This window comes from Anas acuta, chromosome 2 (assembly GCF_963932015.1).
Source record: "Anas acuta chromosome 2, bAnaAcu1.1, whole genome shotgun sequence".
Taxonomy (NCBI): domain Eukaryota; kingdom Metazoa; phylum Chordata; class Aves; order Anseriformes; family Anatidae; genus Anas; species Anas acuta.
In genome coordinates this window covers 2943746-2963790 of record NC_088980.1, presented here as the reverse complement: position 1 = coordinate 2963790, position 20045 = coordinate 2943746, and the positions used below count along the sequence as shown (strand labels likewise).

At 43.2% G+C, this 20045-nt stretch overlaps 1 protein-coding gene across 1 annotated transcript in view; it reads right to left on the bottom strand.

Moving 5' to 3' along the window:
• Positions 1–20045, bottom strand: part of WNT3A (Wnt family member 3A) — a 93894-nt gene that overhangs the window by 35180 nt on the left and 38669 nt on the right. The window contains exon 2 of the mRNA XM_068673210.1: positions 8677–8918. Within this exon, the coding sequence (XP_068529311.1) occupies positions 8677–8918 (242 nt within the window). The remainder of the gene's footprint in view (positions 1–8676; positions 8919–20045) is intronic.

Sequence of the window (20045 nt, the reverse complement as noted above, 5' to 3'; positions counted from 1 at the left end):
TAACCTATCCCTTGCTGAGAAGTGCCTGGGCTTTCTCCTGCTCTGTAGTCCCTTGTACTGGAGGTGCCAAGGAGGTTTGTGAAGTGTGTGTGAATGAGAGACAGGCCATGGACACGACTGCAGTACTCTGAGAAAGCCCTGACATGCAGGCAGTGCATCCATTCCCCTGCCATGCAGAAAAGAGTGTGCAGGGCAGTGTTACATGTTGTTTTTCTTCTCTTGCTGCCCATCTGTATCTGCTCATGTAGAAACAGGAGGAAATGCTCTATAGGGATCCGACCTGATGATCCTGCAGCCCCTTCTGGCCTTAAAATCCCTGCATCCATTCAGCACTGCCAGCTTATAACACATCTCCCAGGGTTTAAAAAAAAAAAAAAAGGAAAAAAATAATCCACATTCACTGGCTTGGCTCCCTCTTTGTCAGCAGACTTTGCTTGTTTTGGCTGTTAGGTACATATCAGCAGACGTATGGCTAGCTTCTCAGCCAAAGAAAGCCACCCTCACAGACCCCAACTCAGGACCCATCCCACAGGGGTGGGTTGGGATGTGGTGCTTGGGGTTGAAGCCCACCACGTCCCCTTCCCCCTAAGCCTGCCGTGGTGGCCTTACGGATGGAGGCGACTGAGCCTCCGCCGCCCCCTTCTCCCTCCTGGCTCCCGTCCATGCGTGTGCGTGTCTGTGCCGCCCGTTGCGCGCGGAGGGCCCATTTGGGGTCGGGATTCTCCCAGGACAAAGGGATGCTAATCAGCTCCCTCTACTGTTGCCTTTTGTCTAGGACTAGCTCCCACGCTTGGACTTGGCACTCTGGGATGCGGCAGAGGGAGCTCCTTGTTGCAACCAGCCTGAGCCCAGTTGGGGAATGCAATGTACCCAGCAGGGAAAGGGGAAGGAGGGGGGGGAGGAAATAAATCTATAACTGCGCAGCCCGCTCGCTGCCAGCCCATCGCATTGTGCACGCCGCCTGAGGCAGAAGTTTCCAGTGCCTCCCGCCGCCGGGAGAGACGCCACCGGTTTTGTAGCCACGGGCTGTCTTGTTCCTGCTCCCCTCCCCAATCCCCTGTCTAATGTTTTAGTCGCCAGAAAAAAATCTCCATGTCAGGGCTGACAGCTGAAGGCTGGTGGAGTGGGAGGTAGGAGGAAGCGCGGCGAGCAAACAGGATCGGCTCCTGGCGTTGCTGCTGTTTCCTTTTCACCATCGGCACTCTCCCGGGTTTGCAGCCTCTGTCTGGGTGTTGGCTGCAGAAGGGAGCTGTTTATACGGGCTCAGAGGGCTCTGCAGAGGCACAAGAGCCAGGTCTTTATCCCAGGATCACTTTGCAGGTGGAGAGGTGATAAGGTCAGGACCTCTTGCTAAGAAACCCTAACTACACTTAAGCCCACCGAACACAGACCAAGGGCAGCCTCCAGCTGTCTCACCTATTCATGCTGGGATTGGAGAGGCAAATGCAGCCAGACGTGATGTTAACCATGGTCTGCTGGGTGCTATCCTGTGGTACCAGAGGGCTGCTCAGTGCTTGTCCTCATACACCACTCAAGTCACAAGAGGCTGAAGTGATCCCTTTGGATGCTGACCTGGCCCTATCGGCAGCCCCAGCAGTAAGACAAGGAGCTCCTTGGCCACGTCATGGGTATCCTGCTCCCAAAGGTTGAAGGACTAACACATTGGCAAGTTCCCTTGGCATCTATGTTTGCTTTTATTGCAACTTTATTCTTGCCAAGGCTCTGTGGAAGCTACTAATCTCCCAGTATGGACATGGGCTACAAACCAGAGGGGTGATTACTGCCCATACAGACCTCCCCAAAACCCAATTCCTCTCCAGAGCTGCTGCTGGTATTGAGCGAGGTGAGTAAAGTCAGTTCAGAAACGCTGCAGCCATGGATATGAGCTGTTCTGTACCTGTGGGCTGGAACACGGGATCAGGCAGTGCTGTGATACACTGGCGCTTATTATTGTCTCGTCTCCTGAAGTAATCCCCAGCTCCACGCTCAATTTATACTGACACCAAGCACAACTGATGCTTCTGTCCCGAGCCAGGAGCTGCCAGTCTTTTTTTCTCAGCAGCACTGGCAAATCTCTGGCCTACAGTATTTATGCATCTTGATGGCTGAGTGGAGCTTGCATAGTCACATTTTCAATCCTGATCCTTCCAGTTTCCTTCCCCATAGTTACAGGGTAGAGTTTGTAGATCTCCGTTGTTGATACCAGGGCAGCTGCCCAAATTGCCATTAGCGGAGAGGTAGACGGGGTGTGGTTGGAAATCAGATCCTCTTGGGAAGAGTTTCATGAGAGAGCAGAGAGTACCTCCTACATGTAACTAACCTCCTGGATGGATCAGTATCTTGTGGCTTTCTGCTCATGCCTTACTTTATTGCAGAAGTGGAGAAGTCTGATCTAGAGTAGGGGAAGGGGGGGGAAGCATTTGGCACAGAGACAACTGAGATGCCAGAATGCCATCAGGAAAATATGATGAGGTCTGCTAAACATCTTAATTTTAAATCATGCAAGACATTATGGGATGGGATTATGCCTGAAATAGCAAGGGACTGTCTGTACTCAGTGGTCCAGGAGATCCTATTCGGTGCCATGTTCTTACATTACTAAAATGGCCTCTCCAACACAGGCTGGATGTCAGGACTGCTTTCTAACAGGAGAGAGGCAGAGGTGGGTGGGAGCTACTTGCCCCCCAAAATGGGCCTCTAAGAAGTGCACATGGAAGTCTGAGCTTGTAGCCCTAGGCTCCCTCTATAGTCAATGGAGAGAAATAAACATCTTGGTATGATTCATGTTATCCTGAGATAGGTGTCTAAGATAGGTCAGATGAATTGCTCTCTGGAGATACCAACTGCTCTCCACTGACTACAAAGGGAGCCTGGGGTGACTAGCTCAGACTTCGACATCTAACTTTAGTAGATGAGATCAGCTCTATCTGAGAGCCCGTGGAGTGGTATTGTTACAACACAACGAGAAAAAAAAAATATGGATACTTGTGTCTCCAAGGTATTATAACTGAATTTAGAAGTCTTGTTCTGTTCCTGATAAACCTGGGGAAAAACTCACATGGACTTTGTTAGGCACAAGTTGACAGGGACAAAAGAGTGAACACATCAACATAGCTACATCTTGGCATTCTTAAGAGAGAAGAGACATGGGGCTTATCTCCAGAAGATCAAGAATCCAAATTAAGCCTAGCTTCAAAGGTAACAGCAGCCAGCATCCCATAAAATACTAGATGTGACTTGAATCCCACATCCCTAATGAGCTAGACGAACGCCTGTTCTGCCCCTCATGTGGTCCATGGGAGCAGGAGTCTTCTCACCAGAGAGCCGGATTCCCTGGATTCCCTCCCTGGATTGATGGAGAGATGTAGAAACTTCAGGGTGTGAATAATTTAACTGTAGATGTCTACAGTGCATTGAATGAATCATGCCCAGAGGACCCCAGCATCAGATGGAACTCCCTTGACCTGTCTCACTGTCTGACATAACGCACCCAACTTTGCTGACTCATGGTTCTTCTGCAGGCCTCAGTTTCAACTTTTTAATTTCTTGTGGTGGAGAGCAACGTCAGAAGTTCTCCCAAGCAACATGTTTAGCTTAGCAGGATATTGATGACTGACCTGTTTATGAAGTGTAAATCACAAAGACAATGCCTTGCTCTATGAGAGTTATCCTGAATCTAGCAAGGAAAAATATAGTGAGTGGTTGTCAAGGCCAGAGCAGTGCTGCACATGAAATGAGGAAACTACTAAAAGGAGTGCTAGATCCTCTATCTCTTGGTGGTATGTCAAGACAAGACAACTTTTGGGAAGAGATGTCCTAGTCAAATTCAGATTTTGGTTTCGTTCCAGAAGTCTTGAGGTGAAATACTCCAGTCTGCATCTTGAAAGAAATTTGGATAGTCTGACAGTCCTGACAGGTCTTAAACATGCAGTGAACATGCTACTAAGGGAAGGAGGGAAATGGGAGGAGGGTAGAGGCATTTGGGATCCAGTGATTTCATATCTGTATCAATCACACACTATTATTGCTGCCCGTTCCTTTGCAAGATGTCCTTCAAGGAAACGGTTTGCCATCATTTTCTGAAGGACACTCTGCTGTATCTACAGTCTGTGTCCTCTGCAGTGACATCAGGAGTGTACATAACAGCAATTCTTTAGGATTCATGATCACCGTGGATGACATCTCATCCCACCTTGATTTGTGCTGGAAGGCAAGACATCTACCCAGCCAAAGCAATTCTGTGGTCTCAAATCCACTGTATTTCATGCCATACCCATCCTGGTAACTGCTCAGGCAGGAGATGTACCAAAAAGGCTGTCTCTGCTGGGCAGGAAGGGGGCTATGCCAGGAGGGCATGAACCTGGGCACTCCACCACTTCTATGTCTCTGGTCTTTTCCATTCTAGCATGATCAATGGCCAACAATTATTTCCAGAATCAATTTATGTCCCTGAGCCTCTGCATCACCCATTAGACTCTCATTTGTCCAGTGGGGAATTTGATATATGTCCTCAGAGGGCACATCCGACGGGTGCAGACGCTTGACAAAGCCACCCGCCCTGGCTCGTCCAAGCCCCCTTGCATGCCGGCAAACGCCCCGACGTATGAAAAAAGGGACGGAGTGGCTTCCAAAGGTTGCACGAGTGTTAAACTCTAATAAACAAGCCCCGTCGGTGAAAGCTGAAAGAATCCGAGCCCTCCCCAACAAAGCATTTAATCCAGTTTGGCGTAACCTTTGACATTATTAGGGATCGCAGTGACCCTAATCCAATCAGATTGATTAACTAAAGCGGAGACCCCATAAGCTGACCCCCCTCTGGCCTCTGCTATTTAGCCCTGACCAAACAGTGGGAGAGACGTGCCGTATTTACACCACAATGGGTCCGCGCTGAGAACCTGTTTCATTACAGAGCGACTTAAACTCCCATTACTCCATCAATGTATCATTCTTCAATAGTTCATTAAAAGCTGCTCCTCCACAACGACGATTAACCATTTCTCAGCCCAGCTGGCAGGTTTAGAGCCCCAGCCAGTCTTTAGCAGAAGGAGGTGGGAGTGAGTGAAAGAAATAGATAGACAAGGGCTCCCTTTTTAAATTTAAACGAACTGGGGGGCTTAAATAGTTTGAGGCAATTTACTTTTATTGAAAGGAGGAGGAGAGGGAGGAAACTTTTATTTTGACTTAATTATGTGCCGAGGTCCTTTAAAGAGACAGGGCCATGATAAGCTTTTATTGTGTTAGCTCTCTTGAGATTGGTTCATATTTCTGCCTAGAGGAGTTTCAAAGAGAGCTTGCACTGTGCTGAGAGGCTAGAAAATGCACCACAACTTGTCTTTAGTCCATAAATGTTAAAAATGTGGCAAATGACACAACTACTAATAGCCACTTAACTCTGAGATGGAGAACTCCTGGGTTGCGCAGTTCACTTTCTGTTGTTGGTGAAGGCACGTCCCTCTACTACATCCTCCAGAATCTTATCCTGTATATTTTTAAAGACAACTTTAAAATCTTTCCTTGATCTTTAGGCAAGTGAAGGATATGGAAACTGCCTTACAAGCAGCCACACCTCTCAGGTAAGCAGCTGGGCAAGAGCTGTGGCTAACATGATCTCTTAATATCGCATGATTATACCCACACTCTGCTCCACTGCCTCACACAATACAGGTGAAAAAAACATTATGAGCCCCAAAGAAACAAATAAGAACATATTTTTTCCTCTATAATTCATTCTGTTAGAAAATTTCAAGTGCTTTTTTCTGCACAGTAGCTGAGATTTGAACTTCTGGGAGACCAGAAGCAACGTGAACTGTGGCCCCTTATGTATGATTGATAGATCGGCTTAGGTAGGAGGAAGGAGATCAGGCTCACTTCTCTTCCTATAAGAACATCCTGGTCTTTGAATGCCCAACAACTCAAGATACCTGTGACACCTATCTCATAGCATTTTACAAGGAAGACTCATATACATGTATATACACTATATATAGTATATATAGTACATCTATATGTACTATATATACTATATATATATACTACAAGATATATACACGTATATATACTATCTATATAATATATGTATACGTAGTTGTAGCTGAAACAGATGGGATTTCTTCCCACAGATAGGGCCTGTGGGGAAAAGAGTCTGGTTCCAGATGAGATATCAGAATATGTCTCTTAAGGGGCCTGGTCTGGTGACAGCTTGGCACAGCTGAATCACAGCCTGAGCCTAGCCCTGAATTAACAATGAGATGCCAAAGCAGTACGGGCAGCCCAGACAGTGAGGCAGCCTCAGAGAGATTTGGGCCTAGGAAGTATTTCCTGAAGGCATTAAAATCAATCCTTTTCAATCAAAGAAGTCCAGATAGTCGTGCAAGGCAAAAGGGAATTGCTTTAGTGACTACACTGGTGTGTGCTGAGGGAAGACAGGGCCTCTATTGACAGAGATGGGAAGCTGAAGTTGGATCTTGGGTGACTTAAAATTCAGGACACAATACAGAGTTTTTCCTCCTTCCTTTCTTTCTTTCTTTCTTTCTTTCTTTCTTTCTTTCTTTCTTTCTTTCTTTCTTTCTTTCTTTCTTTCTTTCTTTCTTTCTTTCTTTCTTTCTTTCTTTCTTTCTTTCTCTTTCTTTCTCTTTCTTCTCTCTCTCTCTTTCTTTCTCTCACTCTTTTTTTTTCTCTCTTTCTCTCTCTCTCTCTCTTTCTCTTTCTCCCTTTCTCTCTCTCTGTCTCTCTCTCTTTCCTTCTGTCTTTCTCTCTGTCTCTTCCCCTCTTTCTCTTTCTCTCTCCTTCTTTCTCTTGCTCTCTCTCTCTTTCTCTTTTTCTTTTCTCTCCTTCTTTCTTTCTGGGTAGGAGCTCAAATATGTTCCTACCCTGGGGGATCTGCCGCACAAGAATGTGACTGAGCTGTTTTTTCTCCCCCCTCCTGCTGTAGGTGAAGCAAAACTGAAGGGTGGTTTGATTCTCCCTCAAGGAACAACATTCTTCAGTTATGAAATCGTCCCAGCCTTCTCTCCCTCTTTGAGCCTGGCTACTGAAAGCCTGCAGTCTCAAGCAGGGACCGACCCTTCATGTTGACATGGTTATGAGATAACGCTTGTAGGATTGGGGCCCCTTTGGTCAGCCAGGAGGTCAAGATCTCTTTCCTCCTGCTGTCATTGCTACAGGAGACACCAAGTATCTAATCCAAGAGCTTCTGGGAGTGCGAGGAGATCCACGTGTCCTTGAGGAGATCCAGCCTTGTGACAAAGCAAAGGCATTGATTTATCTGGTTTACCTACTCCCTGTGCCCAGTGGCTGCTCTTGGGCAAGTTACCTTGGGCAAGTTGCCGATGGGAAAAATGTTTTGCTGTGCTGGCCTAATTCAAACGCTATAGTCACCCAGGAGTGATGCACCCAGAATAAGCGCTTTAATTACATGCCAAACATTGTGATATGACACCTTGATATAGCTGTAAGTGCAGCACACTGCGGCTCTTACAGGTGTAATTGTTTCGGGATGATCTCTCCCTGATAAACCTGGATGGTGACACCAGCGTAAGCACGGAGCCTCAGCTCCTAGCGGGGTAACGGTACCCACCCAGGGCTGAAATCACCTCTGCTGGGTGCGTGTGAGATGCCTGTTCTGGCTGGTGGAGGCCATGATACAAATCAAGGCTTTGTTCTCTGCTGGCTGCCGCCGTGCTCTCTGACATATTTTTAAAAATCCACGCAGGAAGAAATGCCCGAGCCTCTTCTGAGTCACACATCAGGGGAAAAACAAATGAAAACCCATAAAATCCCCTCTCTACTGACATCAGGTCCTGGAAGGATGTGCCCTTAGATGGAGAGCTACATACACTGGATCAGAAGGGTTCCCTGAAACATATCCCAGATGCTCTCTTCTCTCCTTATACAAAATCAAAGAGTGCTGCCCATTGTTCCAGAGAAAGCAATTCCAGCTGCCAGACTATCAGGAATATATAACTGTTTCCCTTTTGCTAAACCAAAAGAAGAGAGGAAAACGGTAGAAAAAAAAAAAAAAAGAAGAAGAAAAAAAAAAAGAAGGAAGGTTTTCCATTCCTGTTCTGGTGCTCTCCTATTCCTCCGTAGCTCTGTACAGGGCAACTGGATTTACCATCTCAGCAGGACCCAAATGCAAAACAAGTCTGCCTTGTGGACAAACTCCTTTGTGCTCAAGGGAGAGGCAGAGCCTGACCCAGCAATTCAGCAAGTTAGGACAAAATATTTCTAATAGTTCCCACTTACATCAGCTGGAGCTTATATCAGGGGGAGCTGGGTCAGAATTAGCTGCCTGAATGACTGCACTGTCTTAATTTGCCATGTTCAAAACCAATGAAAGCAGAACCATTAGCAATAAGATTTCTGCAGGCCTTTGAACTTCTTTGTATCCCACTACAGCACCAACACTGAAGTGTCTGATAAGTTCAACCCCTAGGAACCATCCCCAAAGGGACTGCGTTCAGACGCTGCCATGCAGCCCATTATTTCCCCTCTATCACTGGAAGAGATGAGAATGTGGCATGAAGTGCCATGAGGTTAGAAAAGGACAGGCATTCAGGCATGTGTTTTATGTAGAAACTGATCACACATATACAAGTTCACAGCAGGTTTCTCAAAATCTTTGCTGCTACTCCACCATGGACACTGCTGTCACCAAACCCATAGCACCAGGCTCACCTTTATCTAGCACGGGCCCGAAGATGGCTAGGCTGTCGTTGACAGTTGTGCAGTTCCACCTCCTCCCTCGAAATTGGTGCTGGCACTCCTGGATCCCAATCTTCACCCCTTCTGCTACGCTGGGCATGATCTCCACATAGTTCCGACAGAAGCGTAGCTGCTTGGGGACCAATCCTGGGATGCTCCCGCAGAGGATGGGCTGAGTCCCCAGGGAGGAATACTGGTGACCAATTGCCAAGGACCTGGAAAAAGCACAAGGAAAAAGAGATGCAGTCAGGCTGGCTTTCACCTTTTTACCTGAATCCAAGAATGGAAAGAGAAAACCAACATTTTCAGTTCCTCTGTGCATTCCCCTCTCCAGAAGACATCCTTTACACTGTCATCTCTCCAAAACAACATAATCTCTCTGCTGAGGTTCTCTACAGGTCCAACAGGGCAAGAAACTCTACCTTTAATATCTTCCTTCCCTTTCCTTCATCCTCTCAAAGTTATCATTGAGCTTCTTCCCAAAGATTCTCATCTCATACGGTTAGTTTCCTTCGCAACCAGCAGATCAAACCATATTTCTTTCTTTGAGAGCCACACAAACCTGTACAAAACCAGGTGGGTTTTACAGGAAATTTTGTCAGCTGCAGAAGCCCAGGGATTAGAGAGTCAAAAGCACTTTCAGAGCTACACAGAGTAATACTGTAGAAGACACCATGCTCCAAGTCTTTGGAAGGGAAACACGAAAAATTGTTGATTATCACACAGTTCATCAGTGTGCCTTGTATGTTTGAACCTTATCAGGTAGCTTGTGTGCACTGAAACTCAATGTAAAAATTTGAGCAGATTGGACCATGAAAACTAAAAACCTGACTGAGCTAAATGCCATAGGAACGCTACATAAATTCACTACACCATGACACTTTCATAAGGAGCTAAATTTCCTGTGCTGTAGAGAAATGGGAATGGAAATGTAGTCCCAATGGAAAGAAGGTAAGCTGAGAAAAAACACTCCCATGGTTTAATAAGTGTCCAATATCAAAGCTATTCCCCTGTGTGAAAAAAGGGTCTCATGTCAGTAGAGACGTTCATGCAAGGGTGCATGCAAGTTTGGAGCTATGGCTGGCATATTGGTAACCTCCCTGAAAATGTGGTCTCGGAAAGATTTTGTGCTCCTTAGTAAAGTATTTCCAGTAACACCTGTTTAATTCAGGCATGCGCTTTGCAAAACTTTATGCTGGGACTTTCTAATCAGTTTGAAGTGTTTAAAAAATAAATTATTAAAATGACTGCCAGTGTCCTTCTGGATATTAGTTTAGCAGGTTTTCACTTTACTCTCACACTAATTTTAATCTGGGAAACTTCAAAAGCAGGGTTATATGTTCACAAAACAATGCCAGCTTTGCTGTACTGACACAGGGATATGGAGAGCCTACTTTGACCATCAGTCTGTGAATTGCTTTGGTTAAAATGTGGAGATTAAAATGAAAATTAAAAACAACAACCAGCTTGAGTGCAACTTCTGTGCTGAGCCAAATGGAAGCCTGCTGAAAGGAGTGTCCATGAACCATTTTGTTGGTTGAAGCCTTCGAGACAAACAAGTCAGCTATGCAGAGAGATCAGCAGATATGTAGCTAATTAGATAGATTTTTAAAGTGTTTTTACTGGTGCTTCTAATAATAACCTTGATTACTAAAAGTGAAGGGATTTTTAGAATATAATTTCCTTTTCTTCTAATTAAATCTCTTGATTGACTTTTCTGCTTGGAATTAATGACAAACAGAAACCTGCCTGGGCAGTGTATATTTCTGTTTACATTCATTTTTGCTGTGTGGTTTTCATTTGGGAACTGCCTGGTGTGTTTGTATTATCAACAAGCAGTCGGGGAGTATGTCTCCACTCTCTGTTGCTCTAAATAAAATAAAATAAAATAAAATAAAATAAAATAAAATAAAATAAAATAAAATAAAATAAAATAAAATAAAATAAAATAAAATAAAATAAAATAAAATAATATATTACAAAAAATATTTCATTCTGGGGTTTGGGTTCACAAGAAAATCAGCTTGACATTATGACTTTTCCAGACTAGGATAAAAATTGTTTGACATTGTCTGTCATTTTTATGGGAGAAGAGTATTTGCAGTCAGTAATATGCCTTCTTGGTGGGTACCCAGTGAAGAGAGGACAGAGATGAAAAGGAGGTAGACATTCAGATCATCAGGTAGCAAGGTATTTTAGGCTCAGCTCAGCAGCTTTACTAAGAGTGAATAGGCTATGCTTTAGAAATTTGTCCTTTCCAGGCAGGTGAGACATCCCTATGTCATGACATTCATTTCTCAAACCCAGATTTCCCTAGGTAGAACACTGGCACTAAGATAATCAGCTCAGCCAAGATGGTGGCCTCCAAGATGTTGCCCAGTAAATTAAATTTAGATGGACAAGGTAGAAGGTGCCTGAGAAAGTAAAGGGTTTTCAACTGATTTCCTAAACTTAGGTGCCTTTTTCCACCTCAGCTGCATTACTAGGAGAGGATTAATTTCAACTAACATTAAAACACAGTTCTTCCTAACCCAAGAAAGGAGTGTGAGACAAGTATGAACCGCCCTCCAGAAGTCCCTGTCTCTTTCCAGCAAATTAAAAGAGTAAGGCAAGCAGCTTACGTGGACTAGGAATAGTGTTCATCTCACCTACCTTCATATGTCTCAACATGGACATCTCCATCTATCTACACACCCCAGGCTGCTTTAGTAATCAGTTAGTGGAAGGAAACCGGCACTTCTAGGGTACGATTCATCTGCCCCATTTTAGATGTCTGCTTAGGTGAATCATGACTTTGCCTCCATTGACTGTGTTGACTAGGCTATCAAGACACGCGGGTGACTGGCTGAGTGGGATATGTCTGCACTGTAAGAGTCTTCAGATGAATCATGATAACTAACATATGGGATGGCTAAGTTCCTTGAAAAAGTCCAGCCCAGGAAAGCTAAGAGCTGTGTTGAAGTCTACGCAAAGAGCTAAGCTGTAGGACAGAGACGAGTTGCAGGAGTGCTCAAGAGCAGTCAAGGAAAGGACCCAGCTACCTTGTTTTTCACATCTTTGTGGTTTGATGGGGGTTTTCTTGAGCTTTTGATTAATTCAGGGAACAACTAGTGGCCAAAAAACACCAGTGAAGTGGAGCCTGTGTCAGGTGTTTTCACTTTGACTTTGCTGTGTACATTTTCATTTCATTATTAAACTATATATGAAACACTGGATCACAGTTCCTGGACTAAAGACACCTTCTAAAACACTGTTTCAGGCTTCAGAGTATTTGCTTGGTGTGATCCCTCTGTGGCCTTGTTGAGCCTATGGAGTCTTAGGGTGCTACATCCCCAACTCAAAGCCCATTCAGTCCCCAAACACCTGGGAGGTGAGTGGTATTTCCAGAAGCTAAATTTAGACACTGTAGGCTCAAAAGCTACATGTTCCTTATCTCTATAAACATTGGAGAGAAAATGATGTTTACAGTGAAGCTTCCAGTCTCCAGAGAAGAGCACAAACTTAGTTGCTCTGATTCATCCTTCAGAGAGTAGTTCCTCCACTGACTGTGGAGAGAGTCTAGGATGGCTGCTTCCAGTGCCTAAGGTTAATTTTGGTTAAAATATCTATAGAGCTTGTTCCCACATCAACCAAAGTCACCAATACCCTTCCCAAAGCTTTCATAAGTGCCTCATTCAGTTCCTAACAAAGACAAAATATCCACTGAGATAGAATCAACCTGTTGTTGGCTCCATACATCATGTTGCGAAGCCAGGAGAACATTCTTTAGCTATTTTGACAGGACCTGAATGAAACTTTAGGTTTACAATTAAACTTAAATTATGTGAACATCCAATCTCATGCCTCTCTCTATGTTTTTGGAAGTTACTGCAGTGGTACAGTGAAAATATTAGACATAGGAAGAAGAGTTTATAGGCCTGTGTCCTCAACTATTCGTTTCCGTTGCTGGGAAGATCATCTAAGATAAAAAAAATAAAAACATGTAGAAATACTTTTAATTGCTTTTCACACTGCTCCCTTCTCAATACAGTAGGGAAACAGTCACACCTTGCTTTGATCTGTGTTACAGTCTGGAAAGTTTAATCTGCAAAAGACAATCTCCAGCAAGAGTCTTGTTCTCAAGGCGTCATCAGGCACTGAGACAGTGAAATGTAAATTTGGCATTATATGGAGGAGTGTATAGTCACTTCATTTCCAGCTGAAGATACAGGGTAGAATCTCAACATCCCTCCATGTATAGTGTCTCTGCTATTAAACACAGCTAAGCACAGTCCTCGTCCTAGCTCACTTGCAGACTCTGGAGTATGATAACATCAGTCGGAGCACCCTCTTTTGGTCTCTGCTTTGCTACCAATGTAAACACTTTCTCCCTCTCTATGGTCAATTCACTGTTAGGAGAACCACATTCTTTCAGCTTCCTGTCATTTTTATTGATCATGAGATATGAACCTTATGAACTTTCCACTCCACCCACACTAAACAAAAAAAAACAAACAAAAATCCACCACCACCACCAAAAAAAAACCAAACCCACCAAAACCTTTAGAAAAGACTGGGAAAGCCTATGAAGATCAGAATCTCATTTCAGTGTTACTCAACATTCTGGTAGCTCTCTTTGTTGATTCTCCTCATTGTTTCCAATGATCAAATCTGTCTTTTGTATTTTCCACTCTCCTGCAGTTTGTTTCTGAAGTGTTTTCCACGTGGTGGTGATTTTGAAAATGTTGTGTCAAGAAATGGGCCAAGTGGTGAATATTGTAGTCTAACCAGTCATCATCTCATCATCTTCAAATTTCTTAAACACCAAAACTTTCTGGATGCATTGACACTGACCTGTTTTTTTTTTTTGTTTTGTTTTGTTTTTTTTTTCACTGAAGAATTCATGAAGCACCCAGGTTTACAAAAAAACTCATCCCCAGAACAGGAGCTGATTAAGCTTGACCCAAGGGAAAAGGGTCAAAGATACATTTTTTTTTTTTTTTTTTCAAACCAATTTGCTTTCTCTTGCCATTAGCACAGGAGGAGCCATGAAAACACTATTCTGTATGTCCACAGCCAAAGTTCTTCGCTTATCTTTAAGCCTTGCATGCCCTGAAGTGTTTAATTCAACCTTCAATGAGCATTTTTTTTTGCCAACACACCTAGAGAGCTCTTCATTTCCCTTATCTCAATCTATCTGCTCCTTCAGCAGAGCGGTTGTAGATAAGTACCCAGGCACCTTCTTAATAAATTACATGTACCCTCCCTCTTGGAATGGACACCCCAGCCAGTTTATGAGGAAGAAATATGCAGGAAATATATTCTCATAGGTTCTTCAGGAAAAAGGAGAAGGCTTCAGTTCTGGATGACCTTGCTGTACAGCAGCACTTTACCGAGTTTTCAAGGTCACTACCTTCTCAATATTGGCTGTCAAAAGTCCTTGAAACATCAGTTGCAGCATGTAGAGGCGCGTACGTCTACTTGCCTCTTCCTGAATTCTGTTATTCTTGAATTCTATAGGAGCTCTGTTTTGCTATTCACCTTGGAGAGGCCTTTTGCTGGCTCCAAGTGCTGCTGAGAGCTTCCTTAGTGGAGGTCCTTCTGGGGTTCCCGTCACAGGTAAAATAACTGTGCTTACTAATGCTGTACAGCAAGAGTGTAACGTCTGTGCAGTGACCCAGTATAAGATCCAGAGAGCACTTAACTCCCCCTGCATACTGAGAACTGAGCACCAGCAATGACACTGCTCCTTTTGTCTTACACAGATCCCAGGTGGCAGCCGGTTCTGGTGCAGAAATTATGTTAAAAGATGGCCATCTCCTTATACTAGCAAGGATTTATGTTCACTTGCAGATGCCCTAGGTTTTCTTCCACCCTGCTCCCTTTGCATGGACTCTCCAAACAGGAGGACGTCACACATCCTCCAAATCCTTTCTCATAATCCATTCAGATTTCCAGAGATTCACCTCAGTCTCTTTTCCTTTCTCCCTCATTTTTGCTAACATCCCACGGCACTGCATCTAATGATTTGGAGGTGAATCTCAGCTACACCGGGAAGAAGGGGACAGGTTGTACAAAGCCTTCTATTCAAAATGATGAACATTTGCAATGCACTCAGCACCATGAGGCTAAAAGATTGAAGTGAAGAAGGTGGTGGGAGAGGTATTCATAGGTCCTGTTAAGCTGTAACGAAAACCCAGCACGTTTTCTCACATCTGGTACTAAGCAAGAAGGGCTCACAGAAAATCTGTTTCCAGGTGATGAGTGGGCACAGCCCTTATTCCATCCTACAGCATCAGAACTAGGCCCACAGTGGTGCCCTAACCATAATCCCCCACATGCTGCTAAGGCTGAGAAACATGAACTTCAGGCACCTGAAGATGCCTTCAAGCATTTTTGAGGAGGACTGACATACTAGGAGGCTGTGAAGTTTCCAAAAAAAACGCTGCCAATGAAAGGCCAATGGCACCCAAATGTTCAAGAGACTCGTGGGGTTAAGACCTGTAAGTCAGCCTTGATTCAGATCCCACACACCCAGGATGCCACACAGGGCTGGCATACATGACAGAAGAGTTTTAGTGTCTATCTAACATGCACAGCTGGAAACTGGGTAGGATACTCCAGAGCATCTCAATCAGAGACAGGGACCATGTGTAGGAGATATAGTTGAGTCTATGTCTTCCACTCTTAAAGCACACACCAATTCCCAGAAAAAACTTCTGGAGGCTTGAGTCTCGAGTTCAAAGGTCAGGTAGGTGTACAAACAGAAAAATGAAGAGGCCTACATTTATTTACACAGTAAACCACCAATATTCTACTTTTCTAAGAAAGTGAAATTTTATAGGAAAGCAATGAAGGGGGGATGCCAAGCCTCATCATTTTGAATGGAAAAAGAAGTAATTCTGTTAACTAATTTCCATTCTGGATGGATTTCCCTCATGGATGGACTTTCTTCTAGGCATGAAAACAGTTCTGGACCCAAGCAATTAAAAATGTCAATTATAATGAAAAATTCAATTTTCTTTATTTTAAAATGTTTGGTTAAAATTTTCAAATTTGAAAACCACCTTAACATAGATGAATAAAGAAATTTATGAATGTCTGTAACATTGATTTCAGTGGTGTCTTCACCTTCTGGTCTCTGAGCACCTTTATATTGACAGAGTATTCCTAAGAGGTCCACAGAAAGAGCTAAGAAATCTAAGCCAGTTGTCAGGCAGCTAAAATTCACTGTACAGGTGTCTATCCTGTCTATCCTTCCAGATTTTTTTTTTCCAAGTCTGGAAAGAAAAAGACTGAAAACTACAGGATTAACTGTTCTTTTCACTTCTGTTGTTACTATATCTCTTCTTTCATCCTAAAGTAGAGCACAAGAGCTATATTTAATTATTTTTATTTTTTTTCCAGTTCTAGCCCTGAAAGTATGTACATAATTGTGCAGCTGAGTCTGATCCTGCAAACACGCAGGCATGGAGGTACCTTTTCTCCCATGAATAATTCCCTCACCCTTACCCTGCATTAATAATAATGATGGTGATGATGATGCAGCATTGTATTTCTCTAGCACCTTTCATCAGAGGATCTCGAAGCGTGGGACTCATCTCACCCGACTTTGACCATTTAAAAGTTAGGCATCTTGGCCAAGTTAACTGTCTACTAGAGTCCGTAGAGCGAGATCAGCACCTCCAGAGGGCAATTCAGCCCATCCTAAGATAGGTGCCTCAGATAGGTGGGCTGAATCATTGGAGATGCCTAGGAGGCAGGACTGACTGTGGAAAAGCTTGGGTGATGAGCATAAACTAGACACCTTGTTTTTAGCAAGCTAAAGTTAGAGAACAGGAATCTCACCCATTTTTGCTGAACCCTAGAAATGCCTGGAGGGCTGTTAAGAGGACACCAAGTATTTGCTGAGTGATAGATGGCAGCTATCTCTAATGTGGAGCACAGCGACTTATTTATAATGTGCAGCAACAGTTTGGGTCTGGAATTGGAAAATAGCAGACTTAATGGCAACTTCAAGTGGATACTAAGAAAGCTGTGTATAATTATCTGAGTTGAGGTTTGGCCAGGACAGTAAATTCCCACAGGAACTAAGGCACACCACAACACTCAGCACCTTCCACTCTGAGTGCAAGAGATGTTTCTTTGACTTTGTCTTCCCTTAGGATCTAGAGAATAGAAGAGAACAGGAGAGAATACGAGTATTAACAACCCAGTTCCTTACAAAAAGTCTCAGGAACTCTTTAATTACCCTAGGCAATTAACTCCTCTGTTGTACGTGTCATCTGAAAAACAACCCATCCAGAAGAATAATGGCCCCTCAAACCATGTTTTCAAGCCTGGCTCCAGGACACAGGGACCCTGATATTGATCCCACAACACATCCCACATTTGGGGCTCCTCCCCGGAGGTCTCCCTATTGAGATCTACCTCCATCCAGCTCCATTTATCTCAAAAGATTTGCCAGGATTGCAGTGCAGGGTATTAGAGATGTATAAGCCTTAACATTTTAATCTGCCACCTACACTGCAGTTTATGAGAGCTGTAAATCTCGTGGTTACAATGAACTCATCTAATGATATTGCTGATGGATAAATTTACCTGGGATGAGGAACAACAGTTACTTGCAAATGAAAGAAGAGTAATTTAAAGTTTCATGTAAACACCTTTGCTGCCTTACTTCTAGACTTCTCCCAGCCTAACCCCTATCAGGGTTTCATGACAAATGGAAAGTATGTATGCATGTGTGTGTTTGCGATGCAATGACTGGCTGGCCTGAGAGAGAACCTGCCTCCTTCTACCCAGTGTAACATTGATATATCCTGGGCACTGGGATAAAGTTTTTCATGAAAAAAAAAGACCAGCTTTTCTGGGTCAGGTGTGCTAAATTAGAGTAATGGAGGGAAGAGAGAAGGCAACACATTAGGCAAATACTTGAAAAATGCCTACAGTGTTTAAGGATATTTAGACTCCTACTATGAATTTCAATAGTAATTAGGAGTGTGGCTAGTCTTATCCCTCCGAGTTCCCCCCCACCCCCAAAGCATCCCAACTTGAACCTTTTTTAAATGATCAGCAATATAAATTATATGTTGTGGTTTCAAACCTCTCATTAACGCTCATCCCCCTGAATTGAGGCCTGTTCTGGGCTATGTCAGTGCTAAATACCTTGGAGGACTGGGCTCAAAGACCTCAGATGCTTACGAAGATTGGATTTGGACTTCTAAATTGCTTAAGTGCTTAAGTGCTTGGGGGAATTTTATCCTGAAACTTCTTAGTGATGAAGCCAATTTTGAAATGAGAACCGTGGACGGAAAGCTCTGTCATTTGGTGTTTAGGTAACTCTATATGAACAACACGATTTTTGCTGTCCTATCCACTTTTCTAATACACTGAGTTACTTTTATTTCTCACCCTTTCCTCCAAGGATGCCTTTTGAATATGCATTTGGCCACGCTGAACACACACGCACATACCCTCGCCCAGTTGTGCGCGCGCACACACGCACACGTCTGTGAGTTCCTTCTTTGGGTTTAACTGAGTCATCAGGCTCACCAAATGTGTGAACTCACGCTATAATGTTCTCCCAGAAAAATAACAAATTGATTTCATTTTTACAGGCTACAGCATGCTATATAATTGGAGACACTGCCTTGTCAACTCAGACCGGTCTGACCCGACCAGAGACATTGCTTACAGCTGTTTACGGAGCCATAAAGTTTCCTCCTCTTTGTTTTTCCTTCCTTTTGCACTCTCTCTCTCTCTTTTTTTTTTTTTCTTTTTTTCTTTTTTTCTTTTTTTCTTTTCCCTTCTCCCTCTGATGAATCCTACAACTACTTTTTGTTCTGGTCATAAACTACTGCTAAGGAAAATGCAGGAAGCCTTGATTTAGAAAAGCGCTTTAGTCTGTGCTTCAGGTTAATGCTGTAATCAACAGGACTTAAGCATATATTTAAAACTGAGCATATGTTTAAGGACTTTTACTGCACCAAGGCAGGCAGTAAGGGACTTTCTGATACACCTGAGTGTGCTTTTTTTTTGCTTTTTTTTTTTTTTTAATTATCGATACTAAATTAGAGCTTTTGATTGAGCAATTTCAGGGACTGCTTCCTTTTTAGACCCGCAGAACAGCTCCAGTTGCATCAGGAATTTCGACACTTCTTGTAGTCACTTCTAGTCACTGTGTCCAAGTTCTGAGGAAGAACAGAAGACTGTCTCTCCTGGACTAGTTTACCTACTCTGCTGAAACTGCCAGTTAGAACTGGGTACTTTTTGTTTGTTTGTTTGTTTTTCTTTTAATGAATCCATTTACCTATAAAAACATTTGTACTTAAAATATAACCCTGAAATATTCTGAGCATTTTGCACATTTATGTAGTTTGCCACATTTGCTAAGTGCTCAGGAAGTTACATTTTCCCTATCTTCTCTAAAAACATTTCTATAGGGTTTTGTTTGCATACAATTGTAATTCATGTGAAAAGCTCTTATGTTTCTTTAAAAATACTCAGAAATTGAACACTTAATGAAATATTTTGATTTCTGTTGGAAAAGATCTAGATGCTAGTCTCATTGTACTAACCATCAAAATTCCATACAAGTACTTCACAATGAATTTTGATTGTGCTTCCTTTCATATAATCTGTTCATGATGGACTCATCACAGAATCTGTTTCTCCTTTGGTCTAAATTGTCACAAGACTCATTTCATTCAATCCCTCTAATAATGGCTAGCTCAACTACAGATCAATACTGAAATCAGAAGTTCCAAGGTCACAATGTAGGTGTGAGCACACCCTATACCCTCTTTGATGGCCATTTCTGTACACAGGATAGAATTAGGACTAAGGAGAATACTGATCTGGATCTTGGTCCAAACATACATGGGAAAGGGTCACGAGAGCTGGACACTTTTTTCCTCAAAAAATACATTGCAGCTTTCCAGGTCTGTATTTGTCTCTTTAGGACAAAATGGAAAGCACCAGAAAGCAGAGACCTGAACTTTTCCTTAGCTCTGTATTTGAAAGGCTGCAGCAAAAGACAATCCATTGTTAGATAACAGAGAATCTACACCATGAAGACCATGACAAGCACCCCAACCAAACTAAAGGTCAACCCTGATTTAGAACTCAACTCAACTCTTGCAAGACTCCAGAATTTCTAGCCATGAGACATAGCCTCTGATTATTTATTCATTTTTTTATTTTTTTTTGCAAAGAAACTATTTTGCATTGGAAAAAATCCTCATGGCTCTTTGACATGTTTCAGCTAGATCTCAGTAAAATTAAGGAGGCACAGACTGATGAGTCGCTCAAAGGTACAGGAAAAATGCCAGTGTATGTCCTGGCATTTGTATATACTTTGA